The sequence below is a fragment of the Brachycentrus maculatus genome, unplaced genomic scaffold, assembly GCF_059751285.1.
Source record: "Brachycentrus maculatus isolate JH-2025_06_01 unplaced genomic scaffold, ASM5975128v1 h1tg000295l, whole genome shotgun sequence".
Classification (NCBI taxonomy): Eukaryota; Metazoa; Arthropoda; class Insecta; order Trichoptera; family Brachycentridae; genus Brachycentrus; species Brachycentrus maculatus.
The window spans coordinates 400,001-413,401 of NW_028281046.1; the positions used below are offsets into that span (position 1 = coordinate 400,001).

General features: G+C 31.9%; 1 protein-coding gene across 1 annotated transcript; it reads right to left on the minus strand.

Annotated features, from left to right (window-relative positions):
* Nucleotides 1-3,609: 3,609 nt before the first annotated feature.
* On the minus strand, nucleotides 3,610-7,753 carry LOC148304970 (arylalkylamine N-acetyltransferase-like 2). Its single transcript, XM_088267454.1, has 5 exons — nucleotides 7,677-7,753; nucleotides 7,046-7,236; nucleotides 6,724-6,893; nucleotides 6,157-6,326; nucleotides 3,610-4,112 (listed from the first exon to the last, which is right to left on the minus strand). The coding sequence occupies exons 1-5, from the start codon at nucleotides 7,679-7,681 to the stop codon at nucleotides 3,914-3,916; spliced, it is 735 nt and encodes a 244-aa protein (XP_088123580.1). The 5' UTR covers nucleotides 7,682-7,753; the 3' UTR covers nucleotides 3,610-3,913.
* Nucleotides 7,754-13,401: the final 5,648 nt, after the last annotated feature.

A 13,401-nucleotide genomic window follows, 5' to 3' on the forward strand; every position in this document is an offset into this window, starting at 1 on the left:
TAATTTTTTTTTAATTATATTTTTTTATTAAATCGACTTTCTCAAGTCTTTGGTACCTCCGTGGCGTAATGGTTAGCGTGTTTAGGTACCGTGCTGCAGGTCCCAGGTTCGATTCCCGTGGCGGGGTTGAAAATAAATATTAGTGACTTAACACTATCACATTTTATTATTAAAATTACCCTGGACTGGTCGCTGAACCGCAGTTATCACCTTGCCTTCGTGTGTTAACAATCAAGATAACATTGCGTTCATGCACCATGCAGTGCCCTATGCACCATCGGGTGCGGATAAGTGCACAGTGTACTGCATCATACAAAACCAATATTTTATATTTATATATATATATATATATATATATATATATATATATATATATATATATATATATATATATATATATATATATATATATATATATATATATATATATATGTGCACATTTTGAGGGTCTTTGGTGGCAGGGCGCAACATGGTAGCGACAAATGAATGTAATGCCTTTTAAACTTGAACGGGGTCCGACGTGTCGCCGAAACGCATTGCCACCAGTAATTTATGGGATTTTAATATGTTTTCCTCACAAAGGATTCATCTCTCCGAGGCGTGAACACATCACAATGCTAAGGCGAATTGTCGTATCTGCTAATAGCTGAGGGACTAACACTAATCATATCACAAACGTATACAGGAGAAAGTGACCAACTAACAAAACGTAAAATGTTCAGGAGGGCCATTTAAGTCACTTTTGCTTGGCAACAAAATAAAAATCAATGCAGTTAGTCATTTTTAAAAAGTCAATAAATCGTGCCTTAAAAAATTTGAAATCCTTTGGGATTCGTCTAGGGCAATACTAAGCTAGTAAGATATCAAATAGTCAATTATAACGTTTTTTGTAAAAAGAAGTACTTGGTCACTTTCTCCTGTACGACTACGATATTTTGTGTATTACCATTAAATGTAAACCAGTGTCCCTTAGAGACAAAATAAAGATATTATTTTTTGACATCTCATCAAAGGTGAAGAAGAATATGGAAGTCTGGGCATTTACGGGGCTGTCGACCGTCATAGGCTGGTTCGATAAATCACTTACAATACACACGTGTAACATTCACCAACTCTACCCATTATTGACAACCACACTAAATATAGAACAAATTTTGAAACATTGTTCTTGAATCACTAGAACTTCACTAGAGACATCTATTGGTGAGATGTAAAGAAGCTTTTTTATTTAGCAGAAACTCTTTTACTAGTATGTTTACAAGTATGTTTTACATCTCACCAATAGATGTCTCTAGTGATGCTCTAGTGATTCAAGAACAAGGTTTTAAAATTGGTTCATGTTTATAAAACTTCCCAAACTTCCATATTCTTCTTCATCTTTGATGAGATGTCATAATAAATTGAAAAAATCGCAAAATTGTTTTATGTATAAGGGTTTGAAAATGTATGATGAGATGCCTGAATGTATGAATAATGAAAGGAGTCTGAAAGAATTTAAAATATTTTTTACTGTAAGGAGGTGTATATATATGTATGATGTAATTTTTTTGTTAAAAAATAGTTTGAATTGAGTGTAATATAAGCTAAAAAATAAAAAAAATATTATACATATATATATATATATATATATATATATATATATATATATATATATATATATATATATATATATATATATATATATATATATATATATATATATATATATATATATATATATATATATATATATATATATATATATATATATATATATATATATATATATATATATATATATATATATATATATATATATATATATATATATATATATATATATATATATATATATATATATATATATATATATATATATATATATATATATATATATATATATATATATATATATATATATATATATATATATATATATATATATATATATATATATATATATATATATATATATATATATATATATATATATATATATATATATATATATATATATATCGAAAATAAAAAATTAAATTAAACATCTTACCTTTCAATAACTCTTTTCTTTTCAAATATGTATGGACATTTACTTCAATGGAAAAATAATGTTTTTGAATTACAAAAAAACAGCTAAAGATTCAATTAAGTTAGATATTATTATTAAATGTATTATACAGAGACATCTGTCGGTAGACTTGCAAATCAATTCAAAATTATTACTAGCGGAAAAGGTTCAATTCTTTGATAAAAATATATCTTTATTTTAGTTTGAGCAGAAGTCGATGGATGTCAATCGTATATTAGAAATAAATAATACAAACATTAAGTCCTCTTCCTACGTTATTTCGACTTACGTGAATTCGTACTTACACGATTTTTTTAAATGTTAGAGACTTTAAAAAAATCCTGTTATGTTTTTATTTTTTAAAAGAATTAACACAAAATGCCTCCAAAGGCTTGTCTGAAGGAAGGATACTTAATGAAAATACTAAGTAAAAAACATAACCTTAATTATTAAAAATAGAGGAATATAAATCCCGCAGGGGTAGGCAGAGAGAATAGAACGCCACACCACTCTGTATTTGCAAACATCTTCACCTCTTCCACGTTCATGCATCTCCTCATACATACCCGCCGATTATTTCGGATCCTGACCTGGCCGCTTTCAAGTATTTTGCATACCTGATCGTGCCAAGTTGTTCTCGGTCTTCCTGTACCCCTTTTTACAACTACAATCGCCTCGTAAATTTGATTTACCGTTCTCTCCTCACGAATGATCGTTCCACATGTCCAAACCATCTCAACACACCTTTCTTAATTTTATCAATAATGCTTGTCTCAGCTTCGCACACTCTTTATTTCACTATTTCAACATCTATCATACATCGTTTTGTCGCATATTCTTATGAGATATCGTATTTCGACTGCATTCAGTCTACTTTCATCCTTCTTTTGCCAACGCCATGCTTTACTTCCTAACATTAGGGTTGGAACCAGGACTCTGTTGTGTACTGCCAGTTTAGCTTTAGGGGAAAGGTTTTTATTTGCTATAACTGATTTCAGTGCACCGTTTACTCTGTTCCCAGCATTCACTCTCCTTTATATGTCTTTATCAATCTTTCTATCCCTAGAAAACATACTAATTAATGAATAAATATGACAATACATCTGTTTTAAACCATTTATTATATTATATGTTTGAATACAACATAAAATCTTTTCTTTTTATATTTTTAGTAAGGTAGACAATACACAGACATAGGTTGGTATACTATGTATTTGGATTTTTATAAATCCTAAAAAAATACAAGCAAGAAATAAATTAATAAATAACTTTAGTTATCATGGATTCTAGATTCATTGTCTTAATTTAAGCGGGTCTAATACATACTAGAACATATTTATCTTACAAATTACTCCCAAGACGGGTGAACTGTGTGAATAGAGTAGTGCTAGCCATTTTTATATATTTTTAATTAAAATTTTACTTGGTAAATACCACTATTTCTTAAAATCCATTGTGACACGTGTTTCGATGCACTCCGCATATTTTACAAACAAAGATTTTAAGAAATAGTGGTATTTACTAAATTAAACTTTTTTATTTTAATTATTATTTCGGCATTCTTTTTTTGTTTTTATATATTTTTTTATTTTATCATATTATGTTATATTTGTAAATATTGTGTTGGTTTTCCAATAGTAAAAATAATTTTAAAAAAGATAACACTGCGTTTAATGATGCAGTGCCCTATGCACCATTCGGGTGCGGGTGAGGGTTAGGTTAGGTTAACACAATGGATGCTAAGGAGAGTGTTTTAGGCTAGGTTAGGTTAGGTTAGGTTACTACAGGTATGTGGAAGAGTTAGACCTAGAGTCTACGTAGAGTGATGGACTAGAAGCCAGGACTGATCGCCGTTCCTGCATCAGTTCAGCTGATGGGTAATGCCATGTATTTCATGGTGGGGGTTTGGATTCCTTCGGTCGGGAAGCCGTACGTGGAGGCGAGCTTCCTGTAGGAGACCTCGCCCACTTCCTCGAAGTCACACTTGGACGCCAGGACCTGGGAGGGAGTCGCGGTGAACACTGTAGCTGTCAGCTTGAACCCCATAGCCTTGCAGAGCGGAATCCTGGAATATCAAATACGAACACATTAACTAATTAGCTGCCTCGATAGGTTCTAATACATACATATTTTCCATAACCATTTCAGGTTCTATGTCGAATGTCATTCGACATTTTTTCTTCATTAGTTTAGTGTGTTTTTTGTGTCACAAAAAACGCGCTTGGAGTGTCAGAAATGAAGACTCTAAGAAGCATATCAGGATCAGGGAAATATGCAAGATGGAAGATGTCGTTAGGTGGTGAAGGCAACGAAGGAGACAATGGTATGCGCGTGTGAGGAGAATGGAACCATTCAGACTCCCCCACATTGCACTGTACGGTGGACCCCATGGTAGACGACTCCCGATTGTAAACATTCAAAATGAAAATGAATTTTTATCACAAGTGTAGTTTTATTTTTAAAAAAACTTGGATATATTGTTTAACCCTGTAATGCTGTAAATCTATTGTGGACCTGGGGGAATTTTTTTTTTTTTTACGGACTGGAAAGGGTTAATACCACTATTTCGTAAAATCTATTGCATTTTTTTTAATAACCTAACGTCCAAGTGACTCTGAAATCTAGCTACGGCTTATGCAACACCGTTAATCATGTCCCTACTCAGGCTTCAACTTTATAAGTTTCATAGCCTATGCCTACTCGTGAGTGGATTTACTCTTACTTATGTTTAAAGTTACTATAATTTCATGTACTTTCATCCTTCTTTTGCCAACTCCAGGATGGATGGATTCGAAGGATGAAAGTAAACTGAATGCAGTCGAAATGAGATCTCTCAGAAGAATGTGCGACAAAACGATGTATGAAAGATGTGAGAATAGTGAAATAAAGAAGGAATGCAAAGCTGAGATAAGCGTTATCGATAAAATTAAGAAAGGTGTGTTGAGATGGTTTGGACATGTAGAACGAATGAGTGAGGAAAGAACGGCAAAACAAATTTATGAGGCGAATGTTAGTGGGAAAAGAAGCAAAGGAAGACCGAGAAAAACATGGCACGATCAGGTATGCCAAATACTTGAAAGTGGTCAGGTTAGGAGTCGTAACAATCGGCGGATATGTATGAGGAGATGCATGAACGTGGAAGAGGCGAAGAATGTTTGCAAGGACAGAGTGGTGTGTCGCTCTATTCTCTCTGCCTGCCCCTGCGGGGAAGCGGCGTGATGGTTAGTTAGTTAGTTTATAATTTCATGTAATTCATAAGTGAAAATTCTAGGCAAAAACACTCGCTATCTCGCTAGAGGCGTGAGTTCATACATTTCATTGATTCTAAGTTAGCAGTGAAGTTATTGAGGTGTATGATTTTAATTCTTGATATTACTCAGGTAGAGAATTTACTTATGTGTTCTTATATCTATGTATATACTTACGTTAATTTTATAATAATAATAACAATAAAACCCTTATCCGCACCCAAATGGTGCGTAGGGCACTGTGTCATATAAACGCAGTGTTATCTTGATCGTTTACACATGAAGGAAAGGCGATCAGCCCTCCGCTTCAGGTACCAGTCCATGGTAATTTTGAATAAATATTACAGTGAAAAAATCACTAGTATTTATTTTACCCCCCTGGGAATCGATTCCCAGGGGGGTAAAATACCTAAAATACCCGGGACCTCCAGAACGGTAGCCGAGCATGCTGACCATTACACTACGGAGGCGGACAATTATATTACTTTACCCCTTAGGAATACTTACATTGCGCCTAGGAATACTACACGCTTAACTTATCATTACACTGAACTAACTTATGATTAAGTAGCGTCTGTGGGCTGCTGGTGTGGGCGGGCCCGTCGGGGGGCGGCAGGTCCAAGTGTGTTGTTTATGTGCTAGTGTAGTGGAAGTCTGTGTTTGTAAAAATCTACTGTGTCACGCGTTTTGATGCATTTCAAAATGACGTATGCCGTGATGATCATCGAAACACGTGTCACGATAGATTTTTATGAAAAAGTGGTATTAACCAAGTAAAATTTAATGAAAAATGTAGAAAAATGCATCATCATTCTTATCGGATTGCCTAAAATTATCAGGAGTTCATAAGTAAGTGTATACCTTGCTCTGAGGATCTCTGCTCCAATACTTTGCCCGCGATAGTCTCTGGCCACTGAAAGTCCAATGGCTCCTAGATACTCCGAGACTCCGTAGCGAGAGAAGACGTCAACCTCGTGGGTGATGTGCATCACTGATCGTATCACTCGTTCAAATAGACTTCCGGGCTTCATCTAAATCACATCAAAAAGGTTAAGCAATTGACTGCATTCGTAATAACCGGAGTGTGAGTAGCTGCACCAAGACAAAGCTTGTCAGGAGTTTGGTCCACTCCATTTTTCTCTATGCTGCTGAAACATGGACCATAAAAGCAGCAGAAAGGAAAAAAATTGACGCATTTCAAATGTGGTGTTGAATGTACTTGTTCCGATTCCCATGGACAGCTAGACGCACCAACAAGTCCATTCGTCAGGAGTTACACTTGGATGCCTTGAACCTGGGAGAGAATTGTAACTTTTAGGTGAGGACCTCTACAAATGATTTCGTAAATTTGGGAAGTATGTTTTCTAAGGATACAAAGATTGATAAAGATGTAGAAAAGAGAGAAATACGACTTGAAATTTGACTTACTTCTGGCTCCAGATGATCCTTCGTCGAGTGTATGAGAATGTTGACACCGACGATGACCGGTTTCGCCGTTTTCTCATCGTCTAACAGACACACCAAGGAGAGTCTCTGCTTTAAGGTGTCGAACCACATCTTTCTGATGGCATCCATAGTTTCTTTGTCGTCTTTCATATCTAAAAATATAAGTACAGTGGAGCTCCGGAAATCTGACTTGATTGGGACAGTGGCCTGTTCTTGAATCACTCGAACTTATATTAGTATGTATGAACAAGTACATATTTGGACACATTCAAAATGTTGTAAATACATAAGCTTGCGTGCTTACTGACTGCCCGGCAGAGCGGTTCGTCCAGGACGAAGTAGTCGCACATGAAGTCCACCGCCTCCTCGAACATGTCCTCCGGGACGTCCTGGATCACGAAGGAGGGCAGGCCTCGCTCGCCCAGAGGCACTTTGCCACGGAACCTTCTCCATACGGTAGGCACAGGAATACTGGCGGGACGCCTCCACTCGTCGCTGGAACATCAAAACCATGTGAACAAGCTGCCCTCCAGCGTGAAGACCGTCCTGCCCAACACCTTGGCCAGTCTCGAGCCCATGGGATTAATAGGAAGGCGCTTTAATTTGTCGGCTTACCTTTTCCCCGCTGCAGACTCGACGGCCCGAGACCGATTGTCGACGTTAAAATCCATTTAATTTTTGTATATCATTATCATCCTATTATTGTTATAATGTCTTTATAAGCGCCCTTAAGGTAGTATTTTACGGAAATGGTGCTATACAAATTATCCAAATTATTTTTATTATTATAACTGTCTGCAGTTACAATAAATAACTAAATTATATTTTTGAATTTCATAAAATATTATGTTTGTAAATGAAAGTAGAACTCAGTCCAATATCTTTTCGATTATATATAAATTACCCGAAAAAAAATTAATAAGTTGAGAACAAACCTCATTTTAAGACGGCACTGAAATCTTCCTGAAATATTCCTGAAAAGCGACTCGACGCTCTGAACGATTTCAGCACTGAAACTGAAGGAAGTTTTCCCTATCTGGAAATCACCGATTCGAAAACGATAATCGCCTGTCGTTCCATCTCTTTCACTAGTGTGACCATACGGGTGATGTTGGACGGGAAAATATTAATTCCTCATAATTAATAAATTCCCAGTTTATATTAAATTAACAAAATTTTGTTTTATTTCTTGTTTCGGCATTCACTATGATACTGGTTCACTAATTTGAATTATCTCCAATTATAGGAGTTTTTTTTAATTGATTCGGCAGTCAATTTGTGGTAAAATCTATCCATTTTTTATTATTTTTTTACTTAGTAGATAACACTATTCGTAGTCACAGTAGATTTTAAGGATTAATGGTATTTATTAAGTAAACGTTAATTAAAAAAATATATAGGAGTTTTATTTGACATCTCATTTAATTGGAAATAATTGAGATCTGTGAACAAGTAAATACTTGTTCACAGTCCAAATTATTACTTGTCCAAATGGACACACTCAAAAGATTATCTGGTCAAATTATAAGCTGAAATAATAAAATGAAAATAATATATTCTGGCGTTTCTCATGTACTCGTATGGTCGTATGTGATTATAATCCAATTCATTCCTCACATTTAAATATATGAGTTTCTGCTCAATAAAAAGGATCTTCATCTCAGCAATAGATGTCTCTGGTGAAAATTCTAGTGATTCACGTACAATGTTTCGAAATTGGATCATATATGTAGAACGTCTAAGAATTAGAGTAGTGTTGTTTTCAATCATGGGTAGAATTGGTGAATGTTACACGTGTGTAAAGCGATCACTTAAACTAGCCCAGACCAGACTTCTGTATTCTTCATTATAGATATATATATATATATATATATATATATATATATATATATATATATATATATATATATATATATATATATATATATATATATATATATATATATATATATATATATATATATATATATAAACATATAAAGTACAGCGCATATGATTACCCTACACTGGTGACCCTGAACTTGACAATGATATGGCATTTTTAAAAACTATAATGATGTTTTCGTTAACATGTTATCACAGTTATCAGATATTGTATCAAAATAATTGATACAACATAAATACAGTAACAATGGTATATTTTTAAAGATATTAAATAAATAAAACAACCGATAAGCCATATTGTTGCGGTAGGCGAGTTTAGTGTATATATATATATATATATATATATATATATATATATATATATATATATATATATATATATATATATATATATATATATATATATATATATATATATATATATATATATATATATATATATATATATATATATATATATATATATATATATATATATATATATATATATATATATATATATAAATATATATATATATATTTAAATATATATATATATATATATATATATATATATATATATATATATATATATATATATATATATATATATATATATATATATATATATATATATATATAAATATATATTTATAAATATATATATATATATATATATATATATATATATATATATATATATATATATATATATATATATATATATATACATATATATATGTTATATATATATATATATATATATATATATATATATATATATAAATGAAGTATAAATGTGTGTGTACAGATATAGAATTTTAAAAAAAATATAGAAATTTGGATTAAAAGACGTGAAGTAGAAAATATTTTTTAATTAATTCTCTAATAAATTTATGAATATAGCAGATTAAGTAAGTAGAATTGTGAAGTGGAATTCCTTTGGCTCTACTGAGATAAAGGCGTTTCGGAATGCATGGAATCAAGTGTGCCAATCTCCAAGTGGATCTCATAGGGACTTCATGGGTAATCGAATGCTTCAATATGGAAGATTGAAGGCTTCGATGAAATGGACTAAAGGGTCCTACAAAGTGGGTTGAAAAACTTGAACATGAAGGTTTGAGGCTGCTACGAAGGGGATGAAAGCTTTTGTTTGGATTGTCTTTATAAATATAAGCCATTTGAGACAGAAGTAACAATATATAGCTCACTCCTTTCAAAAACGTCACAAATCAAAAAACCTGATTTTTCGGGTGATCGTTTTTAAAGTTTAAAATTATAACGCAATGCATTAAAAATAAATATCAAGCCACTTATTAAACTTATTACTGTGCAACAGATCTTTTTAGGTAAAACTTGAAGTTTTTTTCTCCATTTGAAAAATATTTAGTATATTTAAAAAAAAAATTAAACAATACATTTTCTTCAAAATGAAAAAACAACATTTTCTGCCCTGTAGCGGGTAAATATTGAGTTAAACATATCCCATTTTGCAGGGATATAGTACATTGTCTGGGCATTCCGAAAACATGCACAACTGAAAATTTACGAATTTTGACTTATGACGTTCTTGAAAAGCGTGAGCGATATATGTTTTTTATTTGTAAAATAAATAAATGATATAATTTCAATCCCTTTACAACATTTTGAGTGTTTTTAAATACTTATGAAAATATTTAGACACTAAATACATTAAGTATTTAGTGTCTAAATATTAATGTATTAATTTATTATAACAAATAAATTAAGTGGTGAAATTATAAGCCTAAATAATTATGTGAAAAGGATATTTTGTAACATTTCTCATGTATGTGATTATAATGCAGGATTCGGACCTCACATATAAATGAAAGAGTTTCTGCTCAATAAAAAACTACAAGTATGTAAAATGATCACTGAAACAAATTCATATGTCAAAAAATTATATAAATTTCTTTAGTTTGGTCAAATCGATAGGGCTTGATAAATTATTATTTTACCTTAATTCAATTATTGATCGGCTGAATTATTTTTGCACAAAACGAACGTTGCTGCTCGTGCTTCTAGGCACCCTGTATTCCGTACAAATTCCTGTAATTCGGAGAATTTCAATTCACGTGCGTGGAGATACGTATTCCATTCCTTTGCTGACTATTTTAGGGGAACCCTTACCCCACGTATATATACGTTAAGAGATAAGTATTAAAAACGTCGCGTAATTTTCGTATTTCTTGACATTTCTCTACGCTGTTTGATTTGCAGACACGTACAGTTTATTATGGAGTAAGAACTTCTTCGTCAATGTTTACATACTAAAATATCATTACTTGAACTACTCCTAAGGATAATTTATGAAGAAAATTTAGACACATTAAGAATACCGCTAAATTGTGATTTTTACTGTTGAATAAAGCAAATTCTAGTTGGAAGTTTTTGGTAAGGGAATGTAATTAATTATGAGTATTTTAATGTTTTAGAATTTAATAAACCCTGATGATGACAAGGTTCTTGTCGAAACCGGTAGGTTAAAAATAAAAGTGGTTAAAACAAAGTTTAATTTTATAAAGTTTATAAAATGTGCCACAAACTATCTGCGAAAAACATTCAAGAAACAAAATCTAGTATTCATGAACAAAAGTTAGACATATTTATAATATTTATGAATAAGATTTAGACACATTGAAAATACAGCGAAATCGTGATTTAATTTAGTCTTAAATACAGCAAAATCTAGAATTTATGAACAAAAGTTAGACACATTTAAAATATTGTTGAATGTGATATAAATTGCTTTTAAGTGGAAATATTTGTAAACCAGATTTAGATACATCAAAAAATATTTCAAAAAGATTTGCAAAACAGTTGGAATATGTTGCTTCTAAGCAATAGACCCGCGTTTGTACATATACTCCTAACAAGATTTTCTTTTACAACATTTTGAGTGTGTCCAAATACTTGTTCACAAAATCTGGATTATCTCCAATTACAGGAGTTATTTTCATATTATTTTTGACATCTCATCAAAGATGAAGAAGAATATGGAAGTCTGGGCATTTACGGGGCTGACGACCGTCATAGGCTGGTTTAAGTGACCACTTTACACACGTGTAACATTCACCAATTCTACCCATTATTGACAACCATACTACTCAAATTCCTGGAAGTTCTGTACATATGAACCAATTTAGAAACCTTGTTCTTGAATCAATAGAACTTCACTAGAGACATCTATTGGTGAGATGTAAAGAAGCTTTTTATTAAGCAGAAACTCTTCATGTATACAGAACTTCTAAGAATTTGAGTAGTATGGTTGTCAATAATGGGTAGAATTGGTGAATGTTACACATGTGTAAAGTGATCACTTAAACCAGCCTATGACGGTCGTAAGCCCCGTAAATGCCCAGACTTCCATATTCTTCTTCATCTTTGATGAGATGTCAAAAATAAGATTTTCTTTTATTGACGGTATTATCAAAACAGGTGTCGAAAGTCAACACAATAAGCGAATATCAAATAATATCATTCCACTCTCACAAATTAAAATTATTACACCTTGTTCCACATAAAGGCCAAATTATGAATTATTAAGAAAATTTAAAATCCAAAAAAACCTAAATTCTAATAATAATTTATTAAATAATATATTGTTTCAAAATTTTTCACCTTTGCTTTCCATTTTTCCTTTGTTTTCAAACTCCGCCCATTGACTAACCCCCTCCCCCTAACTTTCTCCTCTCCTTATTTATAGAACAATTTTATATTTTACATTTTAGTTATTATACAGACCTGAATGATGGAAGTTTAAATTCCGAAACATGTAGTCTTTAATAAAACTCAAGTGGTATAAAACAAGCGTTTTCTTTAATCATTGTAAGCGAATATCAATGGAGAACTAATTGAAAACTCAAATATTTTCACAATTGATATTTTTAAGTTACGCCCTTTGAGCTTAGCACGGCAGTGTGGCTTTGCTTGGCGAGGATGTGTGGAAGGAATTTAATATAATAATAATTAATGATGAGCGTTCTGGTTCGCGAGAATTCTTCCAATATCTCCCATTCCCACTCTACGGATCTACCATAAGTATTCGCAAATACCGTTTAAATTTAACCTTGCTATGTACATATCGCTCACTCCTTTCAAGAACGTCATAAATCAAAAATCGTCAATTTTCAGTTGTGGATGGTTTCAGAATGCCCAGAAAATGTACTATATCCCAGCAAAAGAACCATATTTTTAACTTAATATTTACCCGCTACAAGGCAGAAAGTGTTGTTTTTGCATTTTGAAGAAAAGGTATTGTTTCATTATTTTTTTTATATTAAATATTTTTCAAATGGAGAAAAAACCTTCAGGTTTTACTTAAAAAGATGTGTTGCATAGTAAAAAGTTCAATAAGTGGCTTGACATTTATTTTTAATACATTGCGTTATATTTTTAAACTTTAAAAACGCTCTCCTGAAAAATCAAGTTTTTTGATTTATGACGTTCTTGAAAGGAGTGAGCGATATATTATACAGTATCGAACAGATTAATTTAAACAAAACTTTTTTTTCGTATTTTCAACACCCTCTAAAAATGTTTTGGGGTTGTTCCTCGTGTTATGGACCAGGGCTGCTTCTTTCAGTGATTGACATGATGAATAGCGAGAAGTATCACCCGATTCTACTGGAAAAGATACTACCAGAGATACAAAAACCAAGGTCAAATGGTAATGGATAATTTTCACCAGGATTTAACTCCCTGCCACAAATCCAAAATATATTGAATTTTTTTCCACAAAAAAATTAACTGGTCAAGAATTTTGTCAGACAAACA

Coding starts and splice junctions, on each gene's coding strand:
- LOC148304970 (XM_088267454.1), bottom strand. Junction 6,327..6,723: donor AGGATCATCTGGAGCCAGAA/GTAAGTCAAATT, acceptor GATGTGATTTAG/ATGAAGCCCGGAAGTCTATT. Junction 4,113..6,156: donor GCAGAGATCCTCAGAGCAAG/GTATACACTTAC, acceptor TTGATATTCCAG/GATTCCGCTCTGCAAGGCTA.